This window comes from Mercenaria mercenaria, chromosome 6 (assembly GCF_021730395.1).
Source record: "Mercenaria mercenaria strain notata chromosome 6, MADL_Memer_1, whole genome shotgun sequence".
NCBI lineage: Eukaryota > Metazoa > Mollusca > Bivalvia > Venerida > Veneridae > Mercenaria > Mercenaria mercenaria.
This window is the reverse complement of record NC_069366.1, coordinates 45,733,691-45,750,243: the sequence shown is the minus strand read 5'-3', so window position 1 is coordinate 45,750,243 and position 16,553 is coordinate 45,733,691. Positions and strand designations below refer to the sequence as shown.

At 33.7% G+C, this 16,553-nt stretch overlaps 1 protein-coding gene across 2 annotated transcripts in view; it reads left to right on the top strand.

The window, feature by feature from the left end:
- The window catches only part of LOC123549035 (sodium/hydrogen exchanger 2-like), a 52,507-nt gene that overhangs the window by 19,566 nt on the left and 16,388 nt on the right, over positions 1–16,553 (top strand). For both annotated transcript variants that reach the window (XM_053545717.1, XM_053545718.1), the window contains exon 10: positions 839–965. In XM_053545717.1, coding sequence (XP_053401692.1) covers positions 839–965 — 127 coding nt within the window. The remainder of the gene's footprint in view (positions 1–838; positions 966–16,553) is intronic.

Sequence of the window (16,553 nt, the reverse complement as noted above, 5' to 3'; positions counted from 1 at the left end):
TCACCTGTCTTACTGTCTTATTATAGATGATAATGTACGTGAAAGTTACACAAGATTGTTATTAATAGACAAAACTGGCAGACAGTTCTTGCTTCTTTCTTTAATAAGAGATTTTAAAGGGTTCTCCAGGTGACCATAAAAGAAAAAAAAGTATTAATATGTGTGTATATTAAATATAAAAAATTATAGATATATATTTAAAGGCAAAGTTATATATTATATATTTTATAAAAATGATATAAAATATAGCGAAATTCAAGTCATAAAAACACTCCCTTAATTTAAAAAAAATAAATGAAAAATGATATAAATATGGAGGCAGTCAAATCTATAATAATTTGCAAACCAGTCCCTTTTTATAGCTTATATTTATCACATCCCCAGGCTTTTTCTTGTCTAGAAAGCTATTTTGATATTTGATATTAAAATCATTATCTCCTTGAAAGATTTTAACTAAATGAAAACTTCAAGTCTTTGCTCTTCAAGAACACAAAATGACCCCAAAACATCAATTGAATTGATATATTTTCTCAAGAAAAAGTTCCATTATATTTAAAATAGGAATACCATAATTTAATGAACTTCTACAAATTTCAGAGACTTCCTGTGTTTCTTGTATTTGACCTAGTATAAATGAATACCTTAAATTAGAATGGTTGAGATTTCAAGATTTTTATACATGCATGTAGGAACTCTTTTATAACGGTATTCTAAAATATTTTTTGGGTTTATATCCATGTTCGACAACCACAAAAGAAAAATGGTGAATGATCATAGTTTGGCACTCTTATTCAAGTTATTGTGGTGACAGTTTTAATGATTTGAATTGATATTTTAGGTCAAGTGCCAGTCTGTATGAAGACCATAAGAGAGCGCTTATTCAATGCAGTCCCATAATGCAATCCCAGACAGATCAGGAAACAGTCACGCTGCAGAAAGCTCTCAGAGCTGGAAAACCTCCTGGGGTATGTTTGTTTTGTTTTTTTCTATTTTCAGCACACAGTCACAAGGGAAGCAACTGTGATCACCTTTGTTTTATAAATTAAAGAGAGTTACAGAATTGGATCTCTAGGGTAGCTAAAAATATTACTCCAAATGGAATGATTTAATTCAGACTTAAAGTAGTTGTTCTTCATCATGGTCAACATCATATGACAGAAATATAGATTGAGTTATGCCCCTTTTATGCTTGGTTAATGTTTGATGCATTTTCATTTTATCTCCATTATTATTACATAGATTTGACTCAGACTTAAACTGTTGTCCAGCATCATCATCCACATTGAGGAGTATTAATTGCTTTAGTGATAGCTCTAGCTTCCTCTTTTTCACTGTCCAGCATTAAAATAGTAGAGAATGCTGGGACAGCTCTTATTATGACCCTTTTGAGGCCCTATGAAACTCATACTGTATGTGACTACATGATGCTGGTTACATTTTTGGATAGAGAAGGTGCTGAAGTTACAAATGCAGTGTTAAATTTCATATAGTTATGTCAAATCATTTCTGATAAAATAACGGATGTACAGGGGAGGCAAATTCAATTGTCCGTATTGCCCAGGTTGTCCCAAAGCTTGTACGGACAAGTGAAATTTGACCAGAATTTACTATATAACTATCATACGGACAAGTACAAAATAGCAATTGACAAAAACTGACAAGCAAGTCAAAATTAGATTTCGCCGCCCCTGATGTAGATCATAGAATTTTGTTAGGCTACTGGTTCCCAGCCAATACTTACAAAGATGAAATACAGTTAACAAACTATTGAAACCACAATATGAATAAGATAGCGTTTATGATGAAAATATTTCTAATACATATTGAAACATTAGGTTATAATTTTAAACATACAATTTGAGTATTTTAGCAACTTTTACACAAGTATATACAAGGATTATCTTATTAATAAAAGTTTGAATTAATGTCATTCCGTGATGAATAAAAGAAAACAGATGTCAAACAATGCAGACATTTATCAAATACATGTACATGCATTATGAGTTTAACATACTGAAGTAAATGCATATTTTAAAATAAATTTTACAAACATTTTGACAGCTGTAAACAACAAAAAACAACACAAGAATAAAATGAAATATGTTTGGAGCATTTACATATGTTCTTAATAGGATGAGTGATAATTTGAAATACATGTATGTTGTTTAAAATTCACTGAAGCTAGTACAATTCTTCTAATGTCGCTTGTTCTCCACCTTGTGTTCATGAGAAGAAGTTTTCAGTAACTTGCTATGTACACTGGTTATGTAAACTGTCTGATGTTTATATAGCTGAAGTATTGTACTGTTTAGGAGCTGTGGTATTGTGGTTGTTGGTGCCGGCTGCTCAACCCGATGGTCTTAGGTTTGAGTTCCACTGCTGATGTCCACGCCTTCTTGTATGACATCAGGGCCCGGTTGCTGGCTGTTTAACTAACCATCAGTTAAATTTTGATTCAACAAATATAAGTTTTTGTGGGAAACATTAGTTCAATGTTTCAATTTTACTGTAAAGACTCTTAGTGTTTATAATCTTTAACTCGTACATTTGTTTTATCAAGTCTTCTAAAATGATCCTTAAAGTCAATTGACCGTTAGCTTAATCACCTGTTTAACTTCCGGACAACTGGGCCCAGTACTGGTTATTCCATCAAATCCGAGAGTGATTTCAAGTAAGCTTTCAACTGTCTCTGCAGTCAAGCTAAAATAGATGAGCCAATGTTAAGTTCAAAGAAAGGATGTGAATTCATGGATTTTCAATTTCTGATATAGAATTTGAGCCGTGCCATGGGAAAACCAACATAGTGGCTTTGCAACCAGCGTGGATCCAGACCAGGTCAAGATCCATGCTGTTCACTAACAGCTTCTATAATTGCAATAGGCTTTCAAAGCGAACAGCATGGATCCTGACCAGACTGTGCGGATGCGCAGGCTGGTCTGGATCCATGCTGGTCGCAAAGCCACTATCTTGGTTTTCTCATGGCGCGGCTCAAATAGATTAGGATACATAAAACTGTTTTAAATGCAACAAAACTAAACAAACAAAAAATACCTGCAGGACAGATGTTTGTTTGAAACCTCACCTGCTGTGTAGAATTCTTCATATGTGGAAGGCACATCCAGCTGACTAACGAAAGGTTGGCGGTTCTATCCTCATTCCTGCCTGTGATGAAATAATCACCAGAGGAACACCCGAGGTCGTCCACCACTATTAAAAGTTAAAAAAAAGTACTATATGACCCCATTCGTATCAGTGTGATGTTTAACCTAACAGATTAATTATCTCAGAATTAGAATACATTTCTACTTTACACTGAGTAGTAATGCTTTATTCTTTGTAAAGAGGCCACGGACTCTTATCTTTTGTTAAGTTTTTGAAGCTAAAATTTATACATATTAATAAGGTAAACAGACCGATGATGATTAATATGACAACTTATTGTACCCCCCGACAACAAAGTTGTAAGGGGGGGTATACTGGTTTCAGGTTGTCTGTCTGTCTGTCCGTCTGTCCGTCTGGCCGTCTGTCCGTCTGTCCGTAGACGCAATCTTGTGCGCACCATCTCTCCTTATCCCCTTGACAGAATTTAATGAAACTTCACACAAGTGATCAGTACCAACAGTAGTTGTGCATGGGGCATGCTAGGTTCTTTTAAAAAAAAAATTTGCAGAGTTATGGGACTTTGTTTTTTTGTTACTATACTATATACATAGACACAATCTTGTGCGCACCATCTCTCCTCATCCCCTTGACACAATTTAATGAAACTTCACACAAGTGATCAGTACCAACAGTAGTTGTGCATGGGGCATGTTAGGTTCTTTTAGAAAAAAAATTTGCAGAGTTATGGGACTTTGTTTTTTTGTTACTATACTATATACATAGACACAATCTTGTGCGCACCATCTCTCCTTATCCCCTTGACACAATTTAATGAAACTTCACACAAGTGATCAGTAACAACAGTAGTTGTGCATGGGGCATGTTAGGTTCTTTCAGCGACAAAAATTGCAGAGTTATGGGACTTTGTTTCTTGTTAACATACTATGTACATACAGTCTGCATATGCAATCTTGTGCGTGCCTAATCTACCAAACCCTTACACACAATTTAATGAAACTTCACACAAGTGATCAGTACCAACCCTAGTTGTGCATGGTGCATGTTACATTGTTTTAGATAAATATTCTGCATAGTTATGGGACTTTGTTTTTTGTTACTATACTGTATACATACAGTCTATATACATACAGTCCACATAATTATGCAATCTTGTGTGCGTCAAATTGCAATGTACTGTGTCAGTGCATGCGGGGGGTACATTCATCACCTTTAGTGATAGCTCTAGTTTAAGTTATGATGATGCGTAATTGTTATTTTGTACCTGGTGCAAAAATTAATAATTTTTGCTGACATATAAAACTGGTTTTGCCATAAAACTGCTATTTCATTAAAATATGAAGACATTTTAATAAATAAACAGTGTTTTAGCTCACCCGAGCAGAGGGTATAAGATTTCAGGGTCATTAAATGTCTGTCATCTATAAGTCATCCATAACTCCATTAAAGATCCCCTCCTAAACCACAAAGCCAATTTTAACCAAACACCACAGGAATGTTCCTTACTTGGTCCCCTTTTCAAATTCCTTCAAATCTAGGTCATGTACAAAATTCTGTTTGACATGGCAACCATATGGGAGTACTTAAAAATGTTCTCAGAAATGGCCCTATTTAAAAATGATTTCACAACAATGATCCTCAAATGGCCATCTACATTTTGTTTTTAGATCACCTGTCACGTAGTGACAAGGTGAGCTTTTGTGATCGCCCTTCATCCGTCTGGCTGTCCGTCATCCGTTCACAATTTCTTGTGAACTCGATAGAGACCACATTTTACAATCGATTTTAATCAAACTTTTACACAACTTGTATTGGCATAATATCTTGGTACCTTTCAAAAACTGGCCAGATCCCATCATGGGTTCCAGAGTTATGGCCCCTTAAATGGCCAAAATTTGCTCTGTTGGCTTTGGCAGCCATATAGAGACTTCATTTATGGTTTGATTTAACACAAACTTGCAAAACATCTTTAACAACAATAGATCTTGGATTCAGTGATGAATCCCTCAGATCCAACCATAGGTTCTGGAGTTACGGCCCCTGATTGACCCCTGAAAGAGTCAAAATTTGTTAATTTTTACCTTGTGAACACGATAGAAGAGACATTTTACATTCGATTTTAACTAAACTTACACACAAATTAAGTCACAATAAGATCTCTGTTCTTTTCGAAAACTGGCTAGACTCCATCATGAGTTACTGCCCCTCAGAGGGCAAAATTTTCTATTTTGGCCCTTTCAGCCATATAGAGGTTTCATTTATGCTTTGAATTGCTACAAACTTGCACAGATTGTTTATCTTGATGATCTCTATGCTAAGTTAGAAACTGGGTCATGTGGGGTCAAAAACTAGGTAACTAGGTCACCAGGTCAAATCAAAGGAAAAGCTTGTTTACAGCCTAGAGGCCACATTTTTCATGAAACTTGGTCAGAATGTTTATCTTGATGATTCGTATGCCAAATTCGAAAACGGGTCATATGGGATCACCCGGTCAAATCAAAGGAAAAGCTTGTTAACATCTAGAGGCCATATTTATGACACTATTTTCATGAAACTTGGTAAGAATGTTTATCTTGATTATTCCTAGGCCAGGTTCATAACTGGGTCATGTGGGGTCAAAAACTAGGTCACCGGGTCAAATCAAAGGGAAAGCTTGTTAACACTGTGGAGGCCACAAATCTTCATGAAACTTGGTCAGAATGTTTATCTTGATGATTCTAAGGCCAAGTTTAACAGATGAGCGATATAGGGTCATCATGACCCTCTTGTTTTAAACTAGTAGTCAGAATTACACAAGACTTGATCTGTAGTATCCTGACAAGGTCTTCACAAATGAGGGCACTAGATCTTGAAATAAAATAATCTTTAAACAACAACTTCTTTTTAAGAACCGTGATGGATCTTCATCAAACTTGGTCTGTAGTATCTTTAACTTTATAAGGTCCTCTCCCTATTATATATTTATATGGCCCCCTTTTAGAGGCCGCAGCAGCTTAAAATAGAAAAAAAAAACTTCAGGCAACTTCTTCTCATGAACTGCTAGATGGATCTTTATGAAACTTAGTCTGTAGCATGATTAAAAAGGCCTCTCCTTATTAAAATGAGGTGATTGCCCCTTTTAGGGGCCACCAGTTCTAAAAATAGCAAAACCTTCAAATGACTTCTTCTAATAATTATGCCACTTGATGGATCGTCATCAAACTTGGTCTGTACTGTCATTGTAATCTCCCAAATTTGTTCAGACTGGGGGCAGTTGGCCTGTTCTATGTAATTTACACTAAACACAATTGTTACAGTTCAGATTCAGTGTGTCATATATATTTTCAGGTGAGTGACTTTAAGGGCCTCAATGCCCTGAAAGTTCTTGTATCATGTGTGCTTTTCTTTGACTTGAATAGTATAATATATGCCAATCTTGACACATATAATGTTTTATACAGTATACTTCAGTAATTTATGTATATTTATGAAATAACAGCTTATATTTTAATCAGTAATGACTTTAAACAGTCTCCTGAGCGGTAGTTTTTCTAGTGACAAAGACAAATTTTAATGAAGAAGAGCTTTTCTTACCATGTAATGTTAAAATCATTATTTACTTTTTGAACTCAGTATTAAAATCTGCATGAAATTTTAATACAAAATCTTGTAAGTGCCTTTCAAGTGTAAGTTTAAACATGGCATTGTGACGTGTAGAAAAACTATGAAAAATTTGATGCAGAAACATGAAACGAGAAAATGCCAAGTTGGTATTTCGGATAGGTTTCTATACTTTAAAGTTAATGTTTGTGCAATTATTTTATTTGCACATAAAAACTGACCAGAAAATATATAACAGTATTGTTAGATGCAGTGTCTATACTTATGTAAATAAATAAATATAAATGCCTGCCGTATTTAGAATATGACACTTTTATAACCTTGAAAGTGACATTTTATATACCTAACTGCTTACTTTATTATCTTTCTGACCACATGATTGGGTTGAAATAAGTAAAATCAGTTAACCTTTAGCTTGCTGGCGGCATGTGCTTCTGCCTTTGCAACCAGCGCAGACCAAGATGCAGGCTGATCATGGTCTGCACTGTTCACTATTCAGTCAGTAAATTTTCATTGAGCACCCCTTTGAATAATAAATGTTACTTCCCAAATTGAATGATAGACCAGTCCATTTTAGGAATTTAGCCAGGTAATTTTGTTTGTAGTACATTTCATAGATTGACACAACCACGAAATCCACGAAAACTCCCACCCTGCTCTAAATAAATATTTCCACAGTATTATATACCAGAATGCAAATTTATTGTCCGTCTTAAAAAAAATGTTTGAGGATTTATTTTCTTATATTTTCTTTTACTTTGCTTGATTGTCAGACTTTGCACATATTTGAAGTTCTTCTTCTCCAAAGTAATCAAATTATCCAACTAAAAGAGTTGGCTGGTTTTCTGACATTATGCTTCCAACATTGGCTAAAGTGCCTGATGACATGACAAACATAAATGAACATGGCCAATTGAGTCTAAAGTTGTGACTTTTAGAACACTCCTACTTTGGGGAAAAAAAGATTTCATAAGAATTGGAAGGCAGTAGCTATGTATACTTTAGTAGCTGAAAATCCATTGTAAATGACAGAAGAGCTAATGTCTAATGATCATCAACCTTTTCATAATAAACATAAGAAAGCTTTTAGCTCGCCAGAGCACATTACGCTGTTGTGATAAAAGCGTCATCATGGTCCTCTTGATGTTAACAAGTTAGCCATTTTAATTAAGAATAAAGTTCAATGCTCAGTCCTTGAAAATTGCTTTTCAAATTGCTTAAGGTTGATGAAGTGTGTTAAGTTACCTCCCCTTAGGTAAATTCATTGCAAATCATATGATATAAATACATGTGCCAGGAGTCCAGTCCAGTAACAGTAATCATTGTAAAAATGTAGTCTTCCAAACAAAAACAATTCCTTTTTAACAGTTGGTCAGCTTGAAATTTGGTACTAATCATATAGGATAAAGTGTCAGTTGAGTAGATCAGTATAAACAGTATAAACATATACTGTAAACCTAGAAATGGTTTCATGCTATTTAAGTTAGTGACTTTCGTGGTCGGTGTGTTTCCACAAAATATTATAGTCGCGAAACAACCAGCTACTGTGAAAACATGAAAGTTTGTAGTTTTCATTGGTAGTCAGCTGCAAAGGATCTCCACGATATAGTCATATGTGTATGTTTATTTATAAATGAGGTTTTACCATGTATAATAATTCATTTAGATATATCAGCTACATATTTTTCTTACCCTTGTTATACTGCACATCTGTATTTTCACGGCAATTAACAATTTTCAGTGATGTTGTAATAAATCCTGGATTCAGTTTTTTTTTGTTGAATTTGGAACAAATTTTGCTGTTTCTGAGCTTGCAAAACCTTCGTTAGCAAGTCGAAAGAAAGTCAGAACTCCAAAGCAAAATACTGTGCAAAGGCTTCACAATGTAACTGCAATACAGCGAGATTAGTGATACCGCGAGAATAGTGATGTCCAGTATATATAAATCCCATAGGCTAACAACAGCAGTATAGTTATTCTTGATTGATAGGTTAAAATAGAGCAATCGGAAAGTCAGTCAGGTGTTGTAACGTGAGCTCTTGTCTCCTCATCGTAATGAACATATAATTCCCTTTTAATTTGTTTTTACACCTGAATTGATAATAATAGTAGACGCAACTTGACCCCGATGGTTGACCTTTGTATTATAATACATAATGAGGCACAACCTATTATTGAAAAGGAGTGTATGTAAAACACGAGCTGCATGAGAAAGTGGAAATATAAATTTGTGAAATTATAAATTAGTGTATTGGAAAGTTTTAATTGATCAAATGTAAGTATACATACTTCGATAATGCTCTGTAAACAAATTAATTACATATAAATATACATGGCTACCCTAATCACCCTTTATTTCTACAATGAAATAATCGATATGAATAATCAACCGAAGGTCAACCATCGCGGTCAAGTTGCGACTACTATATTTGATAAGGATGGGGATAAGAGGAATGGTCATCGTTTTGACACAAATCTGTCAATTAATAAAATGTAAGTTGGTTTTTTTTATTGAAAATCAGAGCTTCTCTTATATCAAGTAATAAACATTTTTATAAGGACCTTCTCAACTGACATACTATCCTAAATGATTTGTAGACATATTTTTTTTGAAGAGCATTTGTTTATGAAGTTTAAAACTTACAAAACCAAAATTCTGACATTTGAGGGACAGTAAAACAATAGCTTTCATGACCCTTAATCTGGTTAAGTTTAGTAAGTGTGACAGCTGTACTTGAATGGCATGTTTTATCAGAGGTGACCCTATTTTTGTACAACAAATACTTTGTTTATCACCTTGTTCATAGATTATATAGAGATGTGCCCAGTTTGTAATGACAATGAAATGCAGACATGAATATTTCAATGAATTTGATGATCTTTCAGTACTCATATAATCATTCATCACGCAAATGATCAGTCATCACTCAGATGATCATTCATCAGTTAGATGATCAGTCATCGCTCAAGTGATCATTCATCACTCAAGGCATCATTCATTACTCAAGTCATCATTAATAAGTTAATATGATCTCTCAACATCCATATGTTCATTCATCAATCAAATGATCATTCATCAGTTAAATGATAAGTCATCACTCAAATGATCATTCACCACTCACATGATCATTCATATAGGCATATTCATTGAAGATATAATGAAAGAATATACATAGGTGATGGTCAAATTTCTTGTAAAAAAAAAAATCCCTCAAAATGTTAACAGCATAGCATACCACCAGTTTCGTTGTTAGGTATAATGTCAAACTGACCATTAAGATGATAATGAAAGATCATGACCTCATTGTACTTTAGTGGGCATTGGTGGGGACTTTGACAAAATGGAAGATATTATTGAACAATTTCTCTTTGTTTTCCAATTTTGTTCTTTGTTATCCATCTTTTCATGAATCTTTTTTATTGTTTTTGCTCAGTGTTGAGAAAAAATCTGTAGGATATAAAAAATAAGCAAAAATAAGTGGATGTATATACCTTCCTCAATAAATTAAGTATTTCAAGTATTGCAATGAGGATTTTGTGGAGACATGCTTTTTTATGGCAGATTTATGGACCTTTGATAATTTGGTCAATGGTGTTTGCTCAGATGTCTTCTTGCGGTGGTTTAAATTAAATTAAACTGTACGGTTTTTGCTTGGCTGATTATTCCAAAACTTGAAAATAACTAAAACTGCTTTAGGTGTTAAGGCTGCATGGGTTTAAGTACTAATAACTGAGCCCTGTTTTCAATGTTCATTGATCATTTTTACGTGTCATATTCTCTCAAAATGTAATTACATGTACATCAAGTACTGTTTAGAAATTGACAAGGTATCAAATGAGCCGTGCCATGAGAAAACCAACATAGTGGCTTTGCGACCAGCATGGATCCAGACCAGCCTGCGCATCCGCACAGTCTGGTCAGGATCCATGCTGTTCGCTAACAGTTTCTCTAATTACTATAGGCTTTGAAAGCGAATAGCATGGATCCTGACCAGACTGCGCGGATGCGCAGGCTGGTCTGGATCCATGCTGGTCGCAAAGCCACTATGTTGGTTTTCTCATGGCGCGGCTCATTAATAATCATCTTCTGGAAATGTGCTTGTAGTGTAATTTGTGTAAGGAAACACTGATAAGAAAATTGATATATTGTTTTAAAAGAGGTTATCCAAGCACTTGAAATGTAAATTTATATATAAAAAAAGTTGTTGGGTTGCCTAAAAAATATGCCTTTAATATTATTAGGGTGGTATTTGCTTTTCAGAGTTTTTGTGTTGGGATTGATCTCAGATGCTGTGTTAGATATTATTATCTCCCGCCCAGCGGATATTGCTTTGGCATTGCTCAGTCGGCTGTTTGTCCATCAGAAATTGAAAATGCTTATATTTCAAAAGTATTTAAGCTAGAATCACCAAACCTCACATAATTATTAATTAGCACATGCCCTTTACTCACATTTACTATTATACACCATGACCCAGTAAAAGCAGAGTATTTCCCCTTAATTTGGTAAAAAAGGGATTTTTAACTGTATCTTAGTAACCTAAGATAGATATTCATGAAACTACACAAATTTTGATCACTGTAGGTCAGTGGTGCACATGCAGTTTGGTTTAGGATCACTTCATTAACTTTAGAGTTATTGTCCTTTAATTATCTTACAATCCATAAATTCCCATAGAACAAAGTAATCCGTTGTTGATTCTTCATGAAATTTTAGAACCAATATAGATTACTATAGGGCAGTGGTATTAGGATCTCTTCAATAACTGCAGTTATTGTCCATTATTTGTTTTAAAATTCATAAATTTCCACAAAACAAAGTAACCCATCGATGGATCTTCATGAATCTTACAAATATAGATATCTATAGGGCAGGATTTTCCCATTGGACTTTGTAAAAAATTGGAAGCAACAACTTTTGTACATATTTTGTGTGTATCTGGAAGTGGGGAATATGAATTCACTGAATTTGCTTGTTCCTTACATCTTTTTCCCTCCCCTACCTCCACTACCTATTTTTAAAAGGGAGGTCATCCTCCTCCTCACAAGATCGGCAGGAAACACATTTCATATTCTCAAATTGACTCAGTCTACGTCCCTGAAATATAATCATATTAGTGATTCCTCTGAGACTCAGGAATGTTTGGTCAATGAGATAATGATGTCAAATACTTAGCGACTGATAATGTCCTTGTTTGTAAACTAGAGGTCACCATTGTGGCAGATCCTGGTAACTTGTTTAATACCCTTTGATTTAAAAACATTACACTCAAACTGTGCCCTTGTCTAACGAAAATACCTGTCACGTTTTTGTTCATCATCAGAAAGATAATAAAGATATTTATAGATATTTTGATAGGAAAGTAGCGAAGCAGACGTTATTGTCATTTTCAAGTAGTAAAAATAGATAGATCTTAGGCATTTTGAGACTTATGTCATATACTGGAGCTTTTAATTCGTAAAGCAGGAAGGATCAGTTTAGATATTACCTTGGTTTTGTTTATAAGGTAAGATTGAAACTAGACAACAGGAAGTTTTTTCTGTTTATCTTAGGATTTAAATGTAAAGAGAACAATCCCTTTTTTCCTCGTAATTACTTTGACAGTGTTTGAACAACAGATGACGGATGTAAAATTAAGATTTCTGTCTTTGTTATTGTAATTGTACTGGTAGTAAGGAGCTAGGATAAATCGGACATTAATTATTTAGCAAACTTGGATATTATAATAGAAGTAATTCAATACAGGTATTTAAAATAAGACAAACATTTAAAGTGGATGGAATCTATAGTCTGTAGGTGTGCTGCCAAGGTAGAAATTTTTTGCATATTATATATTTTCTTTACTTAAATATGAAGTCATGAAATTTCATTGGTATATAACTCTTGTGGTTTTGCCTTCAAGATGTCAATGTTGAAAGATAAGATTTATAAGAAATAATTTTTTTTCCTTGGATGTTATTTTCATGGAAGTTAAAACCACGAAATCTACATGCAATGTAAATTATGCAGTCATGAATATTTTGAATTGTATCATAGCTGAATACCTACTTCATTAGAGTTCTGTAATGAATAAATTGTATACACTACATTTATTCCATTTACCAAAAGTGTTAAGTAAAGGGGCGGGTGAAAGTTTTTTGGATGCTTTTTCCCAGGAAACATTAGCAGAGTTTGTCTTTAGACATAACATTTACTGGAGGCAATAATAGATTGTTTGAATTGGGGGTGTCGGGAGTGTCATGTTAGAAACAGAATTATGGAAAAAAAATCGAAGGTCACTGTGCTTGTTCAGGAGTAATCTGCCCTTGAATATGCAAATTTTAAGAAAAATCCAGTTTTAAGGGCAGATAACTCCTCAACAAGCATGGTGACCTATGATTGAATTTGCATTTTTCTGTTTCTAACATGAAACTGTGTTCATATTCTAAGTTTGAAAAAATTCTATTACTGGGAAATTTTTGCCCCATCAACTGCAGCAAGTGTCTTTAAAATGGACAAAATTGTTCAAAAATTGCTGTAGGGTTTTTTTTTTTGTTTTTTGTTTTTAAGGAGACAGCAATCTTGGAACCTGCTTATACCTTCTGTCCCAGTTTTGATTGATATAAACAAAAAAAAAAATAGTTTAAAAGATACTGGCATAGTTACAGGGATTCAAGGTCTATTTGACAGTATTTGTCATAATGTTAAGCTTAACTATCACAATATTTGACCTTTCCGACCCCTAACTGCAATATAATTATACTGTCAACAAACTGATCAGCTGAATATACTTTGTAGGTTTATAATAACATATGCCAATTTTTTGTTGTTTGAGATTAAAAAAAAAAAAAGGAGTATCTTTCTCCTTGAATAGGTTTTATTGCAAATCATGATGTTTTTAAGCTCCCCATCATGAAAATCGAGGAAGGGCATAATAGTGTTACTTTTTATGTGAATTACTTAGGTTTTGATTTTGTCAATAAGTGTTAAAAAGTACGAAAATTTTGTAACTTGAGTTGAATGGATTATATTAGTGTTTCAGAATTGCATTATGTATTCATAATGACAAATATTTGTGTTAAATTGTACCATAGTTCAAATTTATAGGCCATGTTAGATAATTTAATGTCAAAATCTAGATAAAGTGCTCAAACTTAAATGTTGTTCTTTTTAAACCTACAAGGAAATGGACAAAAAATAATTTTTGGTCACTAAAATCTTTGAAGGATAGAAGCCTAAAGGTATTTGGATAACTTTATCCCCAGGTTATGTTAAAAGTTGTCCTTTTTAAGATGCATTATTAATAATAAACCAAAATACATTATACCTCATTAAAAGCATCGCCTCACCCACACCACTTCCCATGTTAATTTTACTGACAAGTCTGTCCTTTATTGTGACATAGAAAAAAGAGTAGTCAGGTCAAATGTACTGGTCTGTCATATTGTGACACTGAAAAAGAATAATCAGGTCATGGACTTTGAAACATTTATCTTCATGGTTTTGACCAAAAATGGGTATTTTGTGGAGATATAAATTCGTGAAATTTAAATTCTGAATTTTAACATGAAAAGGAATTTTACTTGTTTATTTAGATTTAATTTTGTGGATTATCTCCACCACAAAGTTCACGAAAGTAATAGACCCTCATGAATATTAACGATTTCGCAATATAATATATGTATCATTATTTACCTGGTGATATATTACCGGTACGTACTAACCCTTAATTTGCATTTGTTGATATTAAAATGTACCTTTGATATATAGCAATGTCAACACCCTTTGAGAAACTTATTTCACAATAATATGAATTGTAGTTTCCATTCTTATTAACAAAAAAACGTGGATAAGAGAAGCATCTCCGGCTTACAACAGAATATTTGAAGTTTAATTTTACTGTAAATGGAATTATAAGTGATTTTTAATTCAAAGAAGAAATGGGGAGAAAAAAGGTAGCATTTTGAGTTTTGATATTTAATTTATTTATGTGCTTGCGTTTAATATGGTATACATATATTAGATGTCTACTGACTAGTTTGAATACTGTATGAGTTTTTCAACTAGGATCGAGATATTGTTAGGATTTTTTGGAAAATGTTCAATTTAGTATTGATGTTTGGATGAGGGATAGTGACCATGTTGATGCTATAGTTTAGATGAGGTAAATTCTTGGAGACAGTTTCACAATGCTTAGGCATCTCATTAAAGTCACAAGAGTGCTTGAAGGCATTCACTACAGTTTAATTTCTGTTTAATTATGAGATGGACGTTATTTTTTGGGGGGAAATGCTGTTTTCAAGGGCAGATAACTCTTTTTCAGTACTGGTGACCTATGACTTTGATTGCATATCTTTGTTTCTTAGATCATTGCCCTTCAGTATCGAGTGTTTGAAGAAATTATTGGTAAATATTTTGCCCACCTCATATAAATGCCTTTAAAACCAGAAATGTGGTTTTCCTAGAAGTATAAGGATTGATCATTTAAACAGGTTTGGTAAGAGGAAAGTTTCATATATAAAGAAATGAAGAAAAGAAACCGGATAATCATTTCTAAAGGGACTAACCCACACATTTTAAGCGAAAAATTAGTTCTGGCAAAATCTTGTTGGAAGCTTAAAGTGAACATGTTGAAAAATTTCATCCAAACTTTGGGCAGTAGCTTTAAAGTATCTAAAAGACGTGCAGTCAAATCCGTATTAAGTAGCCAACCAAGAGTAAATAAATCTGACTGTTTAAGACAGGTGGCTGCTTAAGACAAGTTGAAATTAGAATAAAAAAAGTCATTATTTGGGAAGTTAAATCTAAGACAGGTTCAACAGTTTACATTTCTTCTGTGATAACTCATGTCAGCTCTTTATAGGCTTTACCATAACCTGTAACTTCCTTCTTTATTAAATTTCCTTTTTTTGAACATTATTGACTTTTTAAAGGAAAGGAAAACTGGATTTCTGTAATACAGGTACATAGTGTGCAACCTACTTTTTTGACCAATCAGAGCGAGTTGTTTTTCATAAATATGGCTTCTTATTCCTTAAGACCAATGTGACTGTAGCAATGATTTTCGAAGAACAGCTCTACATGCTGAAGCGTGTCGACTGAATGTGCATGCATACTAATAACCGCTCCTTCATCGTATTTCAAAGGAAGCCGACACATTTTTGTTAGTCAAAGGAAGGCGGAGAATCCAACACGACTGACTCTACAATTCTGAAAGGTCATACGTAGATTTCACACTACGTCAGATAGAGTCCATGAAGAGAATTCTTCGAGAAAAAGAAACTTCTTTTTCACGAAGAATTCTCTTCATAAACTCTATCTATAACATGGCAGTTTGTGTTATTTTTATAATTAAACAAATAGGTGGATTTGTGTAGTTAATAAATTAGTTAAGTTGTTATTTAAAGTTTTAAAAGAGGGTGACCTGTTTAATTAAGCTAATGGTGACCCGTTTATCCAGGGCCCTCATTTATTTTTATTTATGAGAGATTAAATGGTTTCCCTTTTTTTTTTAGCTCCCCTGAGCTCAAAGTCCTGAGGGTGAGCTATTGTGATCACCCTTTGCTTGTCGTCATTAACAATTTTACTGCTTAGACACTTTAGGGGTCCTAGTATTGGTTTTATCTGCTTGAAACTTCAGCAAAAATTTATCCTCATTAAAATCTAGGAGAAGTTAAAAACTGGGTCATCTGAGTCAAAAACAGGTCACAATGTCAATTAGGAAAACCTTGTTAACACTTTAGAGGCCACAGTTTCTACTGGATCTTCGTAATCTTTGTCAGAATATTTGCTTCAATGAAATCTAGGTCAAGTTTAAAATTGGATTGCTTGAGTTCAGAAACTAGGTCACAAA